The 23,113-nt window shown below is 36.2% G+C and overlaps 1 protein-coding gene across 6 annotated transcripts in view; it reads right to left on the bottom strand.

Moving 5' to 3' along the window:
• Positions 1-23,113, bottom strand: part of QKI (QKI, KH domain containing RNA binding) — a 155,860-nt gene that overhangs the window by 46,940 nt on the left and 85,807 nt on the right. For all 6 annotated transcript variants that reach the window (XM_071549423.1, XM_071549424.1, XM_071549425.1 and 3 more), the window contains exon 4: positions 2,117-2,260. In XM_071549423.1, coding sequence (XP_071405524.1) covers positions 2,117-2,260 — 144 coding nt within the window. The remainder of the gene's footprint in view (positions 1-2,116; positions 2,261-23,113) is intronic.

Raw genomic sequence — 23,113 nt, 5'->3', positions numbered from 1 at the left:
TACCACAAGAAACGGAATTTCCAATTCATACATTTTAGAGTATCTCTGCAATCTTCCAACACCCATAATTTCACCAATACTGTTATAATTAGTTAGGATTTCCTATTTTCCTCATGCTTACCCTGATTATTTGAAAGTTTACGACTTCTTTAATATAAGTTTTCAATTTGTAACTTTTAATACTAAACTGAATTTTTCAAGTCTCAAACTGCCTGAAACCATAATTTGATTAAACAGTCACTTTTTCTACTAATTGAGTAGATGCAGTAGGTGGTGTAAAAAACAAGTTCACCTATATAGCAATTCATTAGTATGTCCTACACGTGCCTGTTTCAGCAAGGCATAATTCTGACAAATTAGAACCAGCAGACCTTTAACTCTCACTCAAGTAATATGCATCCCCTAAATGTCTTATGCCTATGCATAATATATAAAGATGATAATGAAGAGAACTGACAAAGCGTATTTCAACTGATGCTCTATTTGGACAATAGTTAGCCCTGTGTTGTTGCTTTTTATTAAAGGGGGAAAAAATTATCTCTCTAATGAGGATTACAGTGCTTCCCCAACTGATTAAGTCACTAAATGAGGCAGAGTGTGTTCAAGACAAAGATTTGTCTGACACTATCATACTGAAATAACTTCTAATGCACTAAATTCTTTTTGAGGCTCAAAACACACCCACCCAACAGCTCCACAAAACAAACATACCCAGAGGATTTGTACTTCAGGCATACTGGGGTTTTGTGACCTATCAGGTGATCTTCAAGTTGACCCTTCAGTCATATTATTTAGCAATAAGAGGGAGGTGGAAGAATCGGATGTATGACAACATGAATTCCATATCACACAGAAATTTGAGCTCCATGTTTTTTTAAACTCTTTGCTCTTTTCTCTGTACTTAGAGAATGAACATAAGAATTTCAAAGTTTTGCCCATATTTTTCTGTTTCTAATCCTGACTATAAACTCAATCCTAACGTGCTCTTTAATAAATGAATAAATTCTGAAGATCTACTTTCTCTAGCTGTCTTTTGCTTTCAGAAATTGACAATGCAATGTGAAGAGGTGTAAATTACATTTTTTTCATACCTCCTGCTTGATATTCCACCATTTTTTGATAATACAAAAATTAAGTCTCTCTCCCTGTCTTTAGTAACTTTTAAAAATGTGTTCTGAATAAATCTGCTTATAGAGACAGCTTGTGTCACCACAAATTTCCTCATAGCCAGCATCTATTAGCATTCACTAAGCACCCAAAATCAGTAGTCATTTTAAAATCACCTACTACTTTCTTTCACAAAGTAATCTTAATTTTTCCTCACAATATAGAAAATTTTTCCACCTCTGAAAAAGACATAACTTATTCTCATCATTTTACACTGACTCAAAAGTGGTGGTAAAAATGAGCACAAGGTAGAAGTTAATTACATGGGATGCACTTACACAGCCACACTGAGTCACCTTGCTTTGTGTGGGAATACAGAATGTGTCTAAGAGAAGGGCTCTCACAGGGCGATTCTGGTCTCTGCAAAAGGCTTTAAGTCATTTGGCTGGCCAGAAGGCAGTTTATATTATCAGGAAACAAGAAAGACAACCCATTTTCCAGTTTCCCTACATTTATTTTTCCCCAGTATAGTGACAGCAAGTTTTTTGATGCTAAAAGATTTTGTTCTTTTTGGAAAGTGTTTAATGTGATGATCAGAAAAAAACCCCATGCCTTGTTTTCTTAAAGTATCAGAATAATCCCAAAGCGAAACATAAAAGCATGTCGTATTTGCTCAGCTTTAAAGTGAAGCATACTAATCCTGAAATAAAGTGAGAAAACTAGTGTTTGCAAATAGTGTTTGAATTTTAAAGGTGATAATTTCCTGCATCTATTATCTATAAAACAACCAAAACTCAAAGACAACATCTCTTTAAAATACTATTCTGTTGTAGGGAATAATTTGATCTGCAATGACACATTTTAAAGATCACTAGAGTATTATAAAATAATACCTAAACTTCATTTTAAGATGCCATTCTGCAGGCTGGCTCTTACTGCTGAAGTATTAGTTGTACTACAAAAGTAACTTCTGAAAACGGAAATTAAAGGCTTGCATACAAATACTTACTGCAGGTATCAGTAACTTTTTTACTTCTTCAACAGCCCTCTTCAGTTTTATTTCTGCTCTGTTCTGAGCATCCTCCACAGTGATAAGTACGTGTAAATCTTCATTCAGGTGTTCCCAGTTGGGCTTGCCTCGGTTCTGTTCTTCCTAAAAATAATTAAAACAGGGAAGCTATGAAGCACTTACATTCCATATAATCACCTAAATAGTAGACTAATTCAATTCTGTGTATAAACTGTATTTTCAGCCATACATCATACTTTGGAGACTGTTTTGCTTTATAGGAACTTGAGCTTCAAAATAGCTTTTTGGGGATTTGTTTGTGTTTGGAACCTCATATGCTAATAATGTTTTTAAGACTACAACACAAATGCTGTTTCTTAAGAGTACCTTTCCCAGCTGAACAAAGGAACAAGAAGTACTACAAACACAGTCTTACTTTCAATATTCTTTGGAGCCTTTCAAGAGTTAAAACGAAGAGACATATGAGTGGTTAAGCAACCTCATCTTCTGAAGAAAAGTGAAACAGATACCATACATAGAATCTCCATGTGGATCACTCCAAATGACAAGTGCAAAAATCACTTCCAAATACTCTTGAAGAAAAGATTAAGACTCAAACACTACAAAATGACCAGAAGTTGCAATTTTCCAAGCAGAGCTGTGTGTACTGGATGAATGGAAGAGAGGATGACGGCAGGGCTTTAATACTGAGGTGACAGAGGAGCATGTGACAAGACAGTCACCATCACACAGGTACTCTGTCAAATCCATGACTTTAATATTCACAAAGACAAATCTTAGAAATGTTTTCAGAAAGAGAGAGCAAGTAAAACAAAATATTTTTAATGTACATAATTTTTAAACAAGAGATACCAATAAATTTAAGTAACCACTCAAGTATTTCAAAAACTGATAATGAAATACAACACAAAAGAAACTTCCCAACTCCTTTTTTATTAAGCAGTGACTAATGCTAGCTGAATTTCTCCAAAACCTCATTTAAATTTGACAATATTTAAAATGTAATAAAACAAGGAAAAAAAAAGGGGGCTCAAAACTTTCATAAATGAGAAATGTTAATTACAACTTCTGAAACTAAAGGCCTACATAAATAAACCCCACTTATTTAAAACTTAAAATACTGGGCATAATAAACAAGCTTCCTATTTGTAAGATGAACATTTGTGGTTTAACCACAGCTCACACTTTAACTTTGCTTCCCTAATTTTTTTTAATCACAAATGTCTCCTTCCCCCCCAGATTTAAAGAAACGTTCTTACAGGAAATCAGACATGCTGAGGACACGTTTGAAGATTTAATACAAACAAATGCTCTCAGTGCTTTATATTCATATATACCTGAGGGATCACCATTCCTTAGAATGTTTTATTTGTAATTCATCTGAGTCTGCAATGTTTTGTGGAATAGATAAGGATAAAAATGGGGGGGAAAAACAGAATTGTGAGAGATGTATGGAAAGTTTATGTAAAAGAATCAGTACTTTGAAGGAAACTTCATTATTTATGTAACATACCTATATGCATTAATCCATACTATCAGCTACAGTGGCAGGTTGTTTTGTTTTGTTTTTTTTTTTTTTTAAAGTGTTATCTTGGCCAACTTTGTAAACAAAGGTGGCTGTGAAAATAGCTGTGAATTTCAGAAGCTGAAAAAGGGAGAGAAACCCCCCCCTCATTTATGAAACTGAACCTGACACAAAGTTCAGGTGACTTATAATATGTTCTCTGCTGCAATTTAATCTTTGAAAGAACTATCAATGACAAGGTATTTGCATCCTATTTATTCAATTATGATCAAAACTCCACTTTATTTAATTTTTTTTTAATGCAAAGCAGGAATGAGCTGTTTCCTTTTAAGACTGTGACAAGCTATATTAATAGGAGGTAGTACAAAATACTATTTACAGGCAGGATGAATGAGAGAAGGTTCCTAAACCAGCAGAGGGCAGAGCAAGAAACATGCAACTACCTCTTCTGGCACTGACGTAATGCTGGAATGAGAAAGGTACTAGTAACTAACTCAAGATGCATGACAACTTGTACTACTGTAGTATCACGGGGTGGGGAAAGGTCAAGAGAGACAAATGGACAAATAAGAAGAAAATATGCCCTCAAGAAAATCAGCAGGTTCTGTTCCCAAAAGACAAGGAATGCCTAAATGCAGTTGTAGCAATTCAAATAAACAAATAAAAAGCATGCTTATACACAATGCAGGCAAACATAAAGGGGCCCTGCGGTGCTCTATCGATTTCTTTCACAATGAAAATAATACAGTGCCAAGTCTCAAAAACTTGGAAGACTTGGAGGAGTTACCATCTGTCAGCAGCGAAAAATAAAATCCACACTGTTGTAGTGGATGTATTCATGATTCCTAACCTTTAGAAGACAAAAAACCTTTCTTTGTTATGTAAAACAACGTGGCCTGCCTCTTGGTTTTTCACTGTTTAAATGTTTCAGATTAATGGTACATCAAGCATTGATGCTGTACTCCAAATTACTGTGTTGCAGCACAAGAACTTTTTGTTCAATTTAAAAAGAGAACAAAAGGCTGTATTTGGACAAAGAAATGATACAGAAGATTTTTCCCCCCTAATTTAACTTTTAGGTGGGACACATTGCATGTAAGACCAATAAGCACAAGTATTGTTAAGGTCAGACCTCAAAGCAACAGGGGCTTTGAATTCCTCCAGCGCTTCTGTTCTGTCCAACAGGGTTGTTTTCTTAGTGGGTTAACAGTTTCCTAAGAAATGTCTTTTGTTCTATTGAAAATGCTAGTTGAGTGTTATACTAATGTGTATAACTGATTATTTATTTGGGTTTTTTTTTTTTTTGCCAAAACTAGGAAATTCAGGTCTACACTAGCTCATTCATTACAACAGAAAGTCAGGTGCAAAACATAATGGAGTTAAGCTCAGGGGAGAGAGATATCCTGCAACCTCTTGCAGTTACAAACTGCAATTTTTCATGCTACTTCATTCTATTTTAAATCCTAAAAAGATAGTTTGGAAAAACATATTTCCCCCAAGTAACACCTTTAGTTATATTAGACTTATTATCTGTGCAACAAGTCTTAAAAATATCTTATCTCAATCATGTTTTGTTACAGTAAAGTCTGAACAGATGAACTGAATATACCTGAAACACAAGTAGGAAAGTATCTTTCCTAAGACTCATGAAATAAGCCCCCAAGAATTTAAGAGTTAATTAGGGTTTTCTTTCTTTCTTCCTTCCTTTTTTTTTTTTTTAATTTGAGAAAATGGTGAAGAGATGGGCAGGAAAGAATGACTACAACTTGCCTTGCTGCATAACTTGGTACAAAGAAACTACAAGATCAGGTGGTCTTGAAGTGAATTGCAACTAAAACAAACCAGATTCACCTCTGGATACAGAGAATGGCTGTGGTGGGAAGGGACCCTGAACAGCATCCAGTCCAAAGCTCCTGTTCATGCTCAACTCAACAATATTGGGAAGGGCCAGGTTTTGGACATTTTCAAGGATGGAGACTCCATCATCTCTCTGGGCAACCTGTTCAGTGTTCAACCAGTGCTCAGCAAGAATAAAAAAAGCTTTTTCTTAGATTTAAATGTAATTTCTTTTCTTTCAGTGTGCCCATTGCCCCTTGTCCTTTAGTAGCAACTGTTGAGCAATTCAGCCCAGTTCCCAGGTCTACCTAGTGGAAAGGCAGCAAGGAGTAACAGAAATTGACATGAGAATTATTTTGGGAAAAAAAAACATTTGTTACTACAGCAGGAAGCACATGTACACTGAAAAAAAAATCAGCAGCAGGAAAATCAGAAAATCTGAGAAAGACTGGGTGAAGAAGAAATTCGATTGCATATATTCAAAATTATATTACATACACAAGACATGATTTACAGCATGATGTTGCCCTACATCCCAGAAATTGTTTATGGAAGAATTATACAAGAAAAACTGAGACAGTGAAGATGCAGGAAAGTACAGAGTAAAGTGATTTATGCCACAACCTTGGGAAAGAACAGTATTAGAAGAGTTTAATTACAAACAAACTATCTTGTCTGCTAAATTAAAGAACATTAGGAAAAACATAAATGGCAGATGAAATTTCACTGCGCTCCTTGTTTGGCAGAAGTTTCAGTATCCTTAAATATAGCCTAATTCTGCAAATAGATTTGCTTTCCTTCTCTTGCCTGTGCATATACACTCATTATCCTCAGAGTACCTATACACAATAATGGACTACTTAATATTTATCTTGCTATTAAAGTCAATGTATCAGGTAGTTTAAAGGAAACACTTCCTACACCTTGCTACAACCCCTCAAAATTTATCTGTCAAAAAAAAAGGAAAAAAAAGTAACATAACTACAGAAATTTTCATAGGGAAGGATTTAGAGGTGAGCTGAAAAGCAGTCAAAGGATGCAACTGACTTGAATCTGTACAGTCAAACTTGAATATTAAGAAGATTGTTCCATGAGGGGAAATACTGCAGTCCAGCTCACTGCTAATTTGTGTCCTGTGTTTTCCATACACCACATCATACCACAGTAATTATAAGTCGTGGCCTTCCACCTCCTGCATCTCAGGCCTTAATGGCCATTCCTATTTACATCTTCATATACCATCCCAAAGCTTTCTTCTTAATTTCTCTGACTTAAGAAGAATGAGAGAGCAGCTTACTCGCTTTCTGTAAGCTACACAAAGCAGAGGCCTCAAAACTCACCTAGACCAGAGTACTAAGTTTTATCTCTCCTCTGTCAAGCCAATACATTCCAAAAGACTTTAAACCCCCAGGAAAGAAGTGTCAAAGTTGACTGAAACTGTTAAAATCATTAAAATGTTGAAAGGGGAAAATATCTTCAGAGAGAAAGCCATCACAAAATATTTTATCATCAACTCTGAAAAAACCCCTCCAACTTTATTTCTCACCACAAAGACCTTCACAGTATGGACAACTGACTAAAATAGGTTGACAATTAAAAACTGGTGAAGTAGAATCAAGTCTTTTCCAGCTGACAGAATGCCATTAAAGAAAAATGAAATAAACATTGAAAGAAAAATACTTCCCTAGCACCTACCTGTTTATATGCAGGCAGGGAAATATTAGTTAGATAATAAAAAAAGAAAGAAAGCAATGTGCTAAAAGGGGAAGGAAGTTTTCCACATGGCATTTTTTTCCTGAAAGCTATTGTCTATAGTATTGAAAAAGGCGTGACTTTATGCACTGCTTTCCACTCCATCCCAACTCCCAGTAATGTAGGCAACTAAAGAGATACAAACACAGCTGAGTACAAACAGCAGGGACCTTTTAAAGAAATTAAGCCACTGGCTCAAGCAAGTGGTGAGAGTGAACCTTAGTACTCTTGCTCATCTTGAAGTGATAGGCTATTAAATTCTGTTTTCACCAACTTATTCAACAAGCTGCTCTCCCTACTGAATGACAAAACCCACAGGAAACAGTAAAAGGGAAGAATGTTTTCATGTAATGTCAACTTGAATGTTAAAATTAAAAAGCTTCAGAATAGCTTAAGTCCTTTAAACCATATAAAGGTTTAATTCAAGTACACTCTGAGAACTTTAATTGAAATTATCCTAAGATACAAAAACCAGTATAATCACTCACAGCCACTTCGCAGAGTCAAATTGAGGACCTAAGACATGGAGAGCAGAAATTCACCTATTTAGTAAAATGACCACAAATATATTTTGTCTAAGAAATTGTGCTGTAGGTACATTAGAATCATAGAATGGATTGGGTTGGAAAACACCTCCGAGATCATCGAATCCAACCCTTGGTCCAACTCCAGTCCATTTACTAGATCACGGCACTCAGTGCCACATCCAACCTGCGTTTGAAAACCTCCAAGGATGGGGAATCCACCACCCCTCTGGGCAAGTCATTCCAATGCCCGATTATTCTCTCTGTAAACTGACAGAATTGACAGTAGTTCTAGGTATTTGTTTTCAATAATGAAACACCTATATATATATCTCAAAGTTTTAAAAATAATTCAAAGAGCAGTTTAGAAGTTGTGTGAATTAAAAAAAGAACTTAACATGCTAATTTATTAAAGATAAATTTAACTAAAAACTCACAAATTAGGTCACTACAAACAAATTTTAGCCCTGATCTAATTTTAGTATTTTCTAAGTAAGAGTTGATATGTATTCTAGCCATGCAGCAACGTCTGAATTAGTTAATCCAAGAGAAACATTACTCAATAGTTCAATAAAGTTTACATCTTACTTTACAACCTTTTGTTGACACAGTTGAACTGGTAAAACCAAGTCTGAGGAATCTGAGAGGACGGTAATTTTCCCTCCAGTCATTACTCCCAGCCTTTCTTGGGCCACAAGAGTTGTCTGTCTAATGTTGTTCAACGCAACTTCTGTTCTTGTTACTGTTCTTTCTGCCAACCTGAGCTACAAAATTTTATTTTTAAGTTTTTGGCATCTCTGCTGCAGAGACAGTGGAAAACAAACATCCAGAAGAGAGAAGATTTCTGTAACATATTGTGGAAGGAATAAACCACTCAGTTTCAGTCCACAAATAAGCTGACATCAGCTGATACATATTCATGAGAATTCCAGCTCTAATTAAGCAAAAATCACTTGAATCATCTCTTACTGTTGTCCTATTGTATCACTTTGTGACCAGTGTAACTTCCTACAGTTCTCTCCCTTGCCAAGCAGTCCTTACTCCTGCCACTGGGACTGGCCCCAGCACCACCCCAGCCTTTCTCACAGCCAGGCCAACATGCCGATAGCAGCAAATGCCTCCGCACTGCCCTCTCCCTCCATTTTCTGCTGGACAAGGGAGTTTAAGGCCCTAAGGGGCTCCTGAGTGCCAACACAAGTCAGTGCTTTAACTGGGAACAGGAGAAGATAAGAGAGCATATTTTAACATGCAAGTGCCACTTAAAAGACTGGCTCACCATGTCTGGTGATGAAACTATCCTCAGTGAAATTCCATCATGCATGTGCCAGGGACAGAACACAGTCATCTTTATCATCTTGTATGAAGCAACCTGCTCATCTGTATAAGAACTAGGTATTACATGCTAGTATACAGCAACAAGTGTAAATGGGAGTTTCCTCCTTCCATTTTTGCCACAGAATCTTAAGTCTTGACAGGACTGACTAGTGAAAAAAACAAACAAAAATCCTAAAAAACAACTCACCCACTCCCAAACCTGTATTTGTAAGATATAGTCCTGACAATAATATTTCAATAGAATTTGTTAATTTAGATGAGGCCTGCAAAAAATAAGTGCTTATGTATGTACCAAAAAATAGTGGGTTTTATCAGATTAAACTCCAAATCAGCCCTGCAGAAAACCAGTTTAAAATGATGTACTAATTACAGTATCTATTTGAACAACAGAAGTAATTTTATAACATCAGCATCAGAAGACGCCGATTGTCCTAACCCCTGCTGATAAACTGCTTTAATTGTGCAGTTACAGTCAGGCAAATTAACACAGACTCTTGCTCCTACTGAGCATCTAATGGTAGCAGTTCACAAGCAGAGAGCTGGTGAAGAAAAACCAATGTTATAACAAACTCTGAAGGAGCAGCACCTGGTCAGGGAGGGCACTGCTGCTTACCTCTCATTTAGAATCTCTGATTTCACCTATAGAAACAACAGATCATTTGCTTAAATTAGCAGTGACATACCTGCTGTTTTGAACGTCAAACAATGTAGTGTTATCTACCATGTTTTTAATTATAAATTACTGTTGGATACTAAGCCCCCTCCAAGACAATTTTGGATTTAAAAAGTGTGTGTCTTCCAGCACTCTTCAAACTACTTGATAGCTGTCAAACACTGTCAAAGGGCATTATAAAAGAATCTGTTGAGAACTATACTGAAGAAAAATCTAATGGCATGAAAAAACTTAAAAGTTTAAATGACACAAGAGGATTCTGTTCTCTGTTTCCAAGCCTCAACACAGACTTTGTGCTCAGTAAACTTCAAACCAGGCACCGCCCCAAGTTCAGATCTGCCCTGCAGTCAAAATGGTTCCTACATGCTCGCAAAGCCACACTGGATCTTTCTAAAGCTGGGGCTTCCCAGCCCGACAGCACAACGCTGATCCAGCCCTCTCCATGTGCTGACAGAGGAGGAAGCCCCTGTCACCACCCTCCCAGCTGGCACACTCATGGCCCTGCTCAGCAGCGGCTGCACAGGAGCTGCTCTAGAGAGCACAGCACAGACTCTGCTGCAAAGGGTAAGTTCTGTGAAACACACAACAAGGCTGCATCTCTCTCCAAGATTTTATTCTTGCTTATTTAAGTTGTGCCAGTGTGAAAAGTAGTATTTGTGGACAAAGCTGTATGGTCGAGTACTATCAAAACCCAGGAGCCTGTTAACACTGAATATTTTACCATTGTGGGATGAAAGTAAAAGAGTTTTGTATGCATTGGTATCCTCAGGGAAATAAACAAGAATTTAGCACAGGAAATGTGCAGTATAAACTCAATACCTGGATATATTTATTAGAGAGGAATGCAATTTTTAATATTGATACTTAAATCTACCACGAAGTATCAACCTTTATCCTGTCAGGAGTGAGACTGTTCATTTCTCTGACTTTGGACTACAGACAAGCATTTTAACTTACCCAGTATTCCTGGCATAGTAAATTTCATATGGACACAGAGTTACACTGATATCAAAGTATGATTTTATTTCCCTACAGCAAAGGGAATAGGCAGTGATACTTTGTACACACTGACCACTCACTAATAAAAAAATTAAATTCCCTCAAAAGATAAGGAAATACCGATAAATCCTAAATGCAAGTCTTCTTGATTCAGAGTTAGCTTCAGATGGCTTTTTGAAGGGAAGTATCTCTGTATTCTGAATCTCAAGGTACAAAAGACATTTTTATATGAAGGCTTAGACCAACAAAACATAATCTGTGACAGTGGACACATTCCTCAGAGCATTCTCTGATCAGGAAATACAGATAGTGAATGTACTTCAACTCATGACCAAAGTCCATTCATTATCAATCACTAACAAAATTGACTTCAAATTAACCTGCAATTGTTCTAAAATCACTTCTGCATAAACCTATTTGCCTCTGAGTTTATGAGCATTATTAATCATTATAAAGCTGACTCTGCTATTCAGCTTTAAGTGGAGAAAGAATGAAAAAATAAATATTCTTTAATATGCCTTCCTATCAAGCAGCACAGCACCTATGTACCATACACAGATACTAAATTACCCAATTTACAGTGTCTTAACATACTTTAGAATTTTTATTTTACCAATAAATAATAGGAAGTTCAAAATAGAAAAGCACATCTAGAGAACATAAGTTTTAATGAAGATAAAAAGGTATTTAATCTTGAAGTAGGACAAACATGTCACTAATGTATTATTTTACTATATAGTAGTATTAAATTTACTCTTTAAAGTAAATTAAGATTCTTTTGCATATCTCAGTTTTTATTTAAGCAGCATTCCAGCTGTATTATATTTTAATTTACTACTGTATTTCCTTCTACACAGGAAGAAGACAAGTACATCCAGTTACTAACCTTGCTAATGCATAATGCTCTTCCACCCGAAAACTTACCAAGATGTCCCCAACTCCACTAAAGTACATGCTGATAGGAAAAATGGTCTTAATCGAACTGAAACGTGATGCGTTTTTTGTCTGGGCTTCTCAAACTAGGAGATCTGAAAGTGCTGACGTTCAAAAGGACCTAATCCAATAGACTTTCCAAAACTAACTCATGTCAAGCTCAAGAAACTTGAAAAAAAGAAGTTGCAACTGCAGGAAAATGCAATGTAACAATTCATAGGTTGGTACACTGGTCCAGGAAATGAGCATCAAGATCCTAGTACTGCCTCAGGCAAAAACGTATCAACATCACCAGGCTGACATTGCAAGACTGCCCTAACATCAAGTCAAACAAACATATGAGGCAGCACTTTCCACTTTGCCCTTTAAGCAAGCAAATCATTGTCCAGGAGCTGAGGGGAAAAACATAGGACACATTCCTAACCCAATGATAAAGGACTTCATCAGGAGTTGGGTTCCTGGGTTTTTACTCTGGACTGCAGGCTTTTTGCAGTTGTGAATAATAACGTAAAACATATAAAAACAGCATGCTGAGGTGAAACTTTATTTATAGCTCCAATGTAAGCCTCCTAGTTTTCCCTTTTTCCATTCAGACTAAACTTTTACTTTCATCTGTGCAACAAACCTAAATGATTAATTAATGGGAACTTACAGGAAACACCTAAACAGTAGTTTCACATTTCTGGATACTTTATTTTTTACAGTGAAGTGCTACCACTATTCCTCATCTGTATTTTGGGGGGGGGGGGGGGGGGGAACTGTCTACTCATTGGTTTCTCAGTCTTCTAGTATACACAGTATAATATTTCCAAATATTTCTTTAGGTAACTTTTTCAATAGTTAAGAAGCAAGCAAGAAAACAAAACAACAAACAAACAAACTAACACCCCAAGCCCCAAACACTGTTCTTGACTCCAATTTGGACCACCATTTATAGCCTGCTGAATTTGGAAAACTGCACTCTATGTAGTACTCGCCACTAGCACTTGGCCAAGTAAAAACCATAAAACAAACTGTATTTTTGTATTCAGTGGATAACTTGATCAGCTCTTAGGCCAGCAGTATAACTTCACAAGTTTTGAAACATTTTCTTTCCTCTTTTGAAGTACTGTCATGTAACTTTCATCAACAGGTACTGCTGCACATAATTGTGGCATCTGTCTTTACTGAATTTCAACCAGTTTTATTTCTCTATTCCATACTTTATTTCCTCTCTGTTTTGCATAGCAAAGCTGGCCAATGCATAAACATTCTCCCTATCAGTAATTTGAGCTCAGTATGAAATTCATCCACTGCTCAGTTAAACACCTGTGGATCCTGCTCTTTTATGACAGCTCCACATCTAAGCAACTTTGAACAAATTCTAAGGGTCAAGAAGTATCAAAATAAACCCCACTTTTCTTCAGGTGCTATTCCTGCTTAATCACAACATAAATTCCAGCAATTTTCACTCATTTGTGCTAAAAGTTTAAGAAGCAGACAAATCTACAGTAATTCATACATAATATGTGAAATTTCAATTGTTCTTTAATAATTAGGAATAAATGACTGGGCTTTTTTTTTTCCAAACTTAGTTTACCAATCTGTCAAAGAAAAGAAAGAGAAATAAATATAAAGAAGAGAAGCAAAAATCTACGTGACCTTTTGGAAGTATCAAAATAAACAGCTCCTGACAACCTGCATTTTAATGCCAACATATCCACACTTCTACTTTCTCAAGAAGGAGTCGCATATGCCTGTCATATATATATATAAAATAAAAGATCTCTCAATAGGGATCCCTCTGCATAAATCCTGGTGTAGGTCTTAAAGGAGGATTTTGAAAAGATAACTCTGTAAAACTGCAATATCCTCACGCCAACCCTTTGCGCTTTTTTGTTACAAAATAATTGTAAGCTTTTGAGAGAGAATTATTCTTTCCCGTTTTCCCACTGTTAAAATTTACAATAACACATGATTACTAACCTTCTTAACATGTTTTCAGAAACTGTTTAAGGCTCTGTAAGAAAAAATCCAAATCTTTGCACAAAAGTATAGAAGGATGTTGGTACATAATATTTTTAACAGAAACTTAGATTGAACAAGTCAACGTAACCTCAGTGTGCCAAAAACATTGAAAAGTACCACCTCTTAGTCCACAATGTAATAGACAACTTTCGCATACAGTTGGAGAAGTCTCTACAGAAGCTAAATTTAAGAAAATACAGAAGAAACTTCTTCTATTATTCTATTTCCCCCACTCCCAAAAAACTGAAGTAAAAAAATAAGTTTATAGCTTTTACTTTTCATATGTACAAAAAAGTGACCTCAGCCTAAGAATATGAACAGTTACTACTATTTCTTTAAAATCAGATTACTTGTACTGTAAAATAAAATCACTTTTATAGTAATATGTTGTTAGCTTTATTTTAGAACATTGTGAACTTTAGATTTTTACTATTTGGCAGAGGAGCGAAAATAAGATACTTATGACTCAAACCAAACATATCTAGGCAGTAGTTAAGCTTCAAATAACTCAAATAGCTTCACAAGCCATAAAGAGGTAAAACAAACATTCAACACTGCCAGTGTTTTGCTTGGTTCAGGAGCAGGTTGAGGAGGAGAAAGGGTGTATATAAATTCAGTACTTTAACCAGTGACACTTTGGCAATAGTATTTACTTCTGGGCTACAAGAATGCAGCCATATGCAAGAAAGAGTCCATGTACAGAAAAGCAAGCTGTTTTTACTGCCAGGGCCAGGCTGACATGGCTGCAATGCCAGAGCTTTAGATCCAAATCTGTATCTTGCAATGTCTGGGAATGGTTCTTTCTGTTTTGGATGTGTAAGTAAATCATAACTGAGTTTTGACAAAAACAGGCAGAGTCAGACTAACAAAAACAGGGCAAGGAGGAGTGGGGAAGTAATCAATGTTACAACACCTCTCAAGCATAAGCTGAATACTTTGTGGAATCCTGACCTCAATGAACAATAGCGTATCAAGTATTTAATATGATAGTACCTAGTATTTTTCCTCAAAGATGCATAATGAAGACCAGGTGTCTGAATCAGTTCTGGTTTCTGCAGGTCTGCCAGGACGGCAGGAAGACTCAAGTGCCTAGGCAGCTGAATGCTACCCTGAATATTTAGATTTAAAGCACCTCCTATACCAATAAGAAAACAGACTGCTAAACATAAACCAAACTTTCTCGTAAGTGGTTGCTTAAATTAATATTGACAACTTTAGGCACAATGTCTGTGCTTATAATTAGAACACTGATCTTACACAGTCACTTTAGAGAAAGAAACTGTCCCAAATCCCTAGACAGCACTATTATGAGTTTCTTGCATAGAAGGGTTTCTTCCATAGGCTTCAGTTCAACACAGCAGCAAGACTGAACTGCTCACTCCCACCAAGAGAAGTGGGTGCATTCCTTTGTCCTTCCCTCTTTGTCGCTGGGGCCTTACAGAGCCAGTCAATACAGCAGCAAACTACTGCTGTCGGATTAGGTTTTGCCTGTTTAGCAAGCTGAACTGGCTCAGTGACACATTCCACAAGCTAAGCACAAAGCAGAGCACAGGTCTATCTCTCTGTAGGAAGCTGCCAGCCTCACTCACACTTCTGCCGGGCTTCACAGCAGCCCAGCCACTCCCAGCAGGGGGTGAGATGGGGACCCCCACGCTCCTGAACGCCCAGTGGACAGAGTGGCATTTATTAGTGCCACTTATGGCAAATGTAATCTTACATGAATTGCTGTTTGAAAGTTAAGTATCCAGAAAACTCAAGCTTCCACTCCAAGTTCGGTGTGCAAAGCAATCGGCATCTTTCACTTGAAGTGCTACATCTCAGTTGCTGACCCGAGAAACAAGCAGACTATGTCCAATATATTTAAGGAAGGGTGTGTCAAAGAAAAAAAACCTACTCGCTCACAGCATAGTAATTAACTCTAAAAAAAAATTCATATAGACAAAAAGGTCATAATCAGCAACTCTAATTCTAGCATCTTCCTATCTGAATCTGCAATCTCAACACTCTTCTTAGAAGTATGTAATTTCACAGGAGACGTCAGCTGGGTTTCAGCAGCCCTGTTTCCCCTCTTCATCATACAGCTGTACTAATACTGCCCCATTACATAAGGCTTTTTTTTAAGGCTTCTGCAATTGCTTTCCATTAACTAATTACATAATTAATATGTCCCTCAGTTACTCACTCTCGTCTCTTTACGTGGTGATTTCTCCCCACAGTACTGTGTTCTGAATTTTCAGATTTGTAGAAGCATCAGAAGAACACCTTGCCTTTCAGAGAGGAGTGAGATCAGAAATGATGCTCAAAGTTAATTATGCAGTCAGCAGGTCTCCTGAAACTCTGTTACAGAAGGTCTTTATCTAAGTGACCAGGTACTCTTAAGCAGAGCCAATGGCTCTTACCCCAGTGCTTACATGGTGGTTTGCTCTGCTCTAAATAGTGGACCCTTGTACAGTTGGTGACTGTTTTGGAGAAAACAAATTCTTTGATTAATGTAACAAATATTTTCCACAGAACACTGCCATTAAACAGACATTATACTACAAGGTGGTGTAAGTTCACAGCATGTTACCAAATATATTTTCTTGCCCAGACAAGGCAAGATGTTCTTTACCAGCTGGAAACAACTGAAAAAGCTAAATTTCATGGTCATTCTAATCCATATATTCACTCACTGGCTCTACAGCTAGAAAGCTCACCAGTTAATTGCAAGGGTTTGTTTCAGGTTGAGCCTCCATTTATAAAGGTTTTCTGTTTGGCTTTTGCGCTTCCCTATTTTCTTCTTTGTTGTTTGGGGGTTTTTTTGTGGGTTGTTTTGGAGGGGTTTTTTTGGTGGTTTGAGGTGGTTTGGTTTGCTTTATATTGTCTGTTTTGTATTCATACTATGGTAATATTTCCAAGTAGTGCTATAAACTACTGTTTATAGTAGTTTTATAGTTTGTTGTTGTCCCTGATTTCTTAAGCAACTTCTTCAACAGTGACTCATAATCGGTGGCACAGTACTGAGTGGAACAAGGAATACAGCATTTTATATACAACCACTGCCAGTACTGTTAGATTTTAACATGTTTAATAGTAACAGTGTAGCTTTAATTTTTATCTCCATTCTCTTTTTTTTTTCCACCCTAAACTATTAAAACAGCAAGCTTATGCTTAAATATAACAATTTACTCTTACGGTGCTTACACAAGCATGTGTTTATATATTCTTTGGGTTTAGTAATTTCATTTCCTCCTGAAACACTTCCACTCTCGGAATTTACTCAGTTGACACAAATTATTTGTAAACAAACAACCTGAAGAACAACTAAGAAAGATGAAAAGTAGCAGGGCAAGATACTACTGCAAGTTAAATAAACTAACTTCTACTTAAAAAATTAAATAAATTTTGTTATAAACAATACAGAAAAGTGAAATTTGTCACTGAGTACAGATTTGACAATAAATATTGGCCAAAAAACTGAAGTTGAGTCCTTGAAAGAATTCAGAACTACTGCCTCAAAGTTTCACCACATAAGCTTCCCCTGTATTTATGACTGAAACCTTGCACACAGTCTGTAATTAGTCTTATTGCAGTCATTTGCCCCAAATCCTTGCTACAATTACATGGGATTTGACACACTCAAGCTACCAATTAGATAACTCAAAGTGTGACCTCTGTTCCATACCTTCTTTACAATCAATTCCATGCAACAATTCTATTGATTATAATGACTGCAGAAGGAGGAGTATCCAGCACTTGCCACATGTTCTCAACTCAAGATTAACACATAGTAAATCCTGCCAGTTAAAGACTGTATAGCTGAGTGCCCGTTTTGCAGTAATAATCAAAGGCTCTTGAGAACACTGGTGATAATATGTTACGGAAGCCTTTCCTACAGTACAGAAATGATGGATCTTCAGGGTTGGTATCCCTCTTTATCTCTCAGGAGATGTCAATCCAGTGACTTAAAAAAACCTACCAAACAAAAAAGCCCAACACAATAAAAAAACCCTCCAAGAAAACAAAAAATAAATTAAAGCCCTTCAAACAAGCACAAACCCCCAAACGCTAGTGGGTAGTTCCCTTCAGCAGTATGACTTTAATAAACCCTTGGAATGAGAAGATTGCAACACATCAATACTCTCTTGGTGGCTTCACAGAGACCTCTCTGGTCCTTCAACAAATCTGTCCTTAAAGTCAGGGTTTTAAAGTCTTTGCACCTTCTACAGTTAATGAGCTGAAAACCACAGATTTTTTAGTTAATTTAAAATACTATATACTACCATCATCTCTTTATATAGTACCTGTGCAAGAGATTTAAAATAAAATGCTTGTTAAATTATTGAAATAAATAAGTTCTGTAAAGGACTAATTATGGAAATTCTGTCTACTTTTTAAATTGGAAAACAAAGTATAATAAAACTCCTGCTTATTACAAACACAAAAGAAAGTGAAGGCTACTCATAATTTGATTCAAAATAAAATATCACAATGTTTACACATATATACTGGGTTTAGGAGATAATGTCTAAATACGCATCAAGATCCCATTCAATCAGCAGTCCCACAACTGCTGTTTAGAGACAATCTGATCCTTCCAAAAAGATATCTGGTTTCACGTATACTTTTTGAATCCCACAAATTCTGGTAAAATGTACAAAAACATTCACTAAAGGAAAGTAGTTTTTGAAAAAGCTCTTTAAATAGTTCCTTTCCTGATATCTTCATTTGCATCTTTTTGGGTAAAACTGAGTGTGCAAACTAAGATCTATTATTAACCAAATTATCACAGCTTTAGTGCAAGTCACCATAATGTGAAAAATTAAGACTTATTATGCAAAATTTCAAGTTCCACTTTTTCAAGACCGTAGCACATGGGTAGATCTAGCCATTTCCCTCAGCTACCAAAGATATTAATGAAGGGAGAAGTATCATGAATAAGTACTGGACAGATTAAAAGAACCAAACAGAATGTCATGATAGTATGAAGCTGCAACACAAAGCAAATCCCTGATGGGTTAACAGAGTCTGAAGACACTTGAAAGTGAGTAACTTCTAACAGATTCCAGTACATTACCAGAAACATGCAAAAAGCTATTAAAAAAATTAACTGCTTCTACTCTTCAGAAGACAAATTCCAAGCTTCTTTTGTTCAACTGTCTATTATACACATTTTCAGATTGCATGCTTATCTGCCCACACAAAAATCGAAAGAAAGTTTTACAGTTTCAGTTAATGTACTTCTGAATTACAAAAGTTGAAGACGGTAAGACTACATAGAAAAGGTCATTATGTGCATGCCTTTCTTACATTCTACAACAGTTTCACCCATCTTCAAAAATAAGACAGCACTGTACATGAACTGAGGACAAGAATAATTCCACATTTTGCTCACACCCTAGAGAGACTGCTAGAAGAAAGGTAATTTTCTTCATTCTCAATGTTTCCTGCTCTTCATAAAAGCACAAGCATAATCACTTTGTTCAAAATGCATTTCCAGTAGGTAACAAAGATTCACTGCCAACTGGCAAGTGCTGACCTCCCACTTCCTGACCAGGCCCCTTTCTTTTTCCCCTCCTCTCCCTTCCCAAACTGGCACAGCTATTAATTGGGGTCAATACTGCTTCTTAACTAGCAAATTTTTTTATCCCACTGCACAATTCTCTCACATAAGCTGACCAAAATCTAGTTCCTTTCCTGTTCCCATTATAACCAGCTAACATGGACTAGAACATTTGTTTCCACCTCATAAAAGAGAAGTTGAGAAAACCTCCCAAATACATGTAATGCCATATTATTATGAAATGATGCAAATTGTCTGGTTTTATTCATGATAATGAAGAGGAAGATAATAAAAAAATTCAGCAAAACAGACAGATAGTTCTTTCCTGTACCTCCAATACAACCCTTAGGTGATGTGACACCTTCAGAAGAAATTCAACCCAAGTTCTCATAAATGTCCCTAGCAGAGAAATAGTTACAGGTTTAGTACCAGTACACAAGACCTTGTTAACCTGTCCTTAGAGAGAACGCTACAGAGATGATTAGAATGCCAGCAGTTGGAGGTAGCAAACATTTACATTTTGAAGATAGGTTCAAAGGAAAAAACTCCAAAAACTATTATCACAAACATCTTACCAATATTGAACTTGCATATTTCTACAGCAGTTAGGTATTGCAACAGTGTGTAACTGATGTTAAGCCTGTCAATAATCAATAAAAGCTTAACTATATTTTTCCTCACATAGCATCATACAAAGCAAATTTACCATTTAGGGAAGAGGGAGGGCTGAGATTCTTTTTCAACTATATCTCTTCAAATAATGAGTGATTTGCAAAACTTACTGGAATGTTTACAAGAAGTAAAACATTTACTTGCCTCTACCTCCAAAACTGCTGGATCATGGCTGTCTCTGCTCTTAAAGGAGACCTGAAAAGCAAAAAAAAATTGGGCTTGTGCCCTATTTTGCTTCTTTAAGATGTTTGAGAGGCATTAAGTGTTGGAATTAGGATTTTTTAATTTTTTATCCTGTGATGGACATAAATTAATTCCTTCTTGTTTGCTGAGATTGAAATTTCAAGAAGCCACAATATAATACAACCTAGTTAAGGAAAAGCAATGCCAAAAATCAACCAAATCTAAGTCACAGAAAAAAACCCAAACTTAATTTTTCCCCCTCTCATCCCTACATGCTTCAAGTTCTCCTTCATTTGAACAATGAGTAACTCAAAATTCCTTTCCAGAATTAAGTATTTGTGCCCTACCACTATTGGTGATTTGCAAGCATATTTATGCTATAACATTGTGCATGCTAAAGGGGAAAAAAAGGGAAAAAATCCATTATAAATTTGATTGTGTTTGTATTTTAATATTCTAATATAAAATAAAAGCAAGGAAAAAAGCTCAAGTCCCTTTCAGGAACTCTTTTATGTTTCAAAATAGGAAAATAAGTAGAAAAAATAATTGTTAGAAGTTCTCTGGAAATGGAAAAGAGTGAAAAAACCATGAGCTGGCTAGCTATAAAAGGGAGACAAACTCTTCCACTACTAACAGGGCCTGTACGACAGTTTGTTTGTATGCTATGGTGAAGCAGTTATCAGAACATAAAAGCTGCTGTAATGTTTTTTCCTAAAAAATAGTGTATTTCATCTTCTAGCAGGAGGCTAATTTAAGAGTAAAATAAAATTAAAACTCCCACTTATACCAGATGCAAATGAGCAAAGAGCATAGTTTATTTTAACTAATGCTCATTACAGTTGGGAGAAGTAGACTAGCTCATTAATTTTAAGCAAGATGGGATGGTACCAGGTAATCCATTCAAAAAATTGTTCAAAGCCCCTTCTCTCTTCTTTCCACCCACATTTCAACAATGTAATTACTGTATCAGAAAGAGAAAAGCCAAATTAATTTGTTTTATAAAAAGTGAAATTAAAGATACCGCTTTTGAAATACGTGCAATCCTCAAGAAAAACAAAAGCCTAATTTTCCTAAAAGTAAAATATATCCAAATTCACAAACTATGTATCAGAGAAAAACTATGCTCAACCAGTACAGGGTTGTAGTCAATGTTTTAAGTTAAGTCAAATCAGTGAACTGGCTGAAGTTCCTCATCATTCATGTTCACACATGGAACGTGTTCTTGTTGAAATCTGACCAACATTAGACAGGGCAAAGACCTGAGCCTCTTCACGCCAGGTCTATTGCTCAAGTCAGCTCTCTATTTCCAACAATTATAATGTTACTTCTCCAGTTGCAACAGTCAAAAGGTACCAATTCAAACAATACTGGCACTTAATTAAAGGGTTCAGTGGCGTAATTCAAAGGGGGAGGTATTTTGGTTTGTGTTTCGGGGGGGGGGAGGGTTTTGGTAGTTTTTGTTTTGCCTTTGTCTTGGTTGTTTGGAGGAGTCATACTTTTCATTGTGTTTTTTTTCCTTCCATATATGAAACTATAAACAGGGAATTGAATTAAATTTTAGAAAAGGGAAAAAAAGAACAAATTTGAAGTCATAAAAAATAAATCAAAATTAAGAAAAGCAAGTTTCGTTCAGAAGAGAGACTTAGAGTTCTATAAAACAGGAGATTCCAGGATCATACAAAAGACTGCATCAAACTATAGAAAAAAACCCCACCAAATAACCCCACAAAAGTTATACTCTTTTCTCATTTCTGCTGAACAAGAAATCTTTTCATCAAAACCTTCTTACTTCTCTGGGCAAAATTTAAGGTGACATAGCAAACTAAAGTGAAAACATTTTAATGCAGACACTCATGTATCTCATGTCCTGGAATGCGAAGGTGAAGTTTAACTCTGCAAGTTGAGTCCACTTAACAACCAGCTATCACTGAAAATAGCAGTCCACTGAGCTGCCCCTGCTGCTTAGACAATTGTGCAGGGGCCAATTTAAGAAACTCACAAATTCAATTGACTCCCAAGGATGTACATGAAACAGTGGCAACAGATATCCTAAGGGGAACTGGCCATTAGATCAATCCAAACATAACTGTACCACTCACAGGAAACCTTCGGTACTTTGCAATTGCAAGATTTTGTCCTTTGAGGACCACTAATGTGATTAGCTTACAGAGCTCAGGCATTACTCTGCTTAAGAGTGTGTGAGCCTCTTCAATCCTGCATAATTTGATGAAAACTTAAGTAAAGACACTGTGAATTAAATTCTAATATAAGGATATATGCGGTTATTTGAATATCCATTATACCTACCTTCTTAAAGTGTATTTCTATTGCGTAGAATTCACTTTAAGATTACCAAACATATGAATGACATAAAAACATGTTACTTTGTTTTTTATATAATGCTTTTAATACCCTTTTTACTACGTAACACACCCCACACATGCAACATTTCTGCCTAGGCAACTACTTCATAGAAAGTATTAAATCACATTTAAATGTTACGGAACAGGAGTGACTAACTGACTTTTGAAAAATAAAAAATTGAAGTATCCCAATTACCAGTTTCAGTGCTCTTCTCCCCAGGAATCTAAAGAAATTAATCACCTGCTGTAATTTACAAACAATGCCTGGACCCTATACTCAAACTTCTCGCTGCAAAATCATTTGGTCTCACAGGGAAAGGTACCTTCACAAAAAAGTGCTCACATAAGAGAGAAAAATCATCAGCAAAAGTTGTTGAAAGAAATTTTTTCCCCTCTGCTGGTAAAAGATGTTTTGACTATTTAACAAACTACAGTAATATTCAACAAAAGCAAAACCAAAGTTTTCAGTGCAAGTCATGCTCAGACAAGCACATATAGTATAACCTCCATATCCTCCCTACCCTGCAGCCAGGATTAAGATTTATTCCACTTTTTTTTTAAGTAGAACGACACATTCTTGTAATGTGGGCAAAAAAAGTCTGAAAGTGATTGCAATAAAATTTAAGTGTCTT

The sequence above is a fragment of the Pithys albifrons genome, chromosome 2 (genome assembly GCF_047495875.1).
Source record: "Pithys albifrons albifrons isolate INPA30051 chromosome 2, PitAlb_v1, whole genome shotgun sequence".
NCBI lineage: Eukaryota > Metazoa > Chordata > Aves > Passeriformes > Thamnophilidae > Pithys > Pithys albifrons.
The sequence above is the reverse complement of the archived record's forward strand: the minus strand, read 5'-3'. Positions and strand labels throughout refer to the sequence as shown.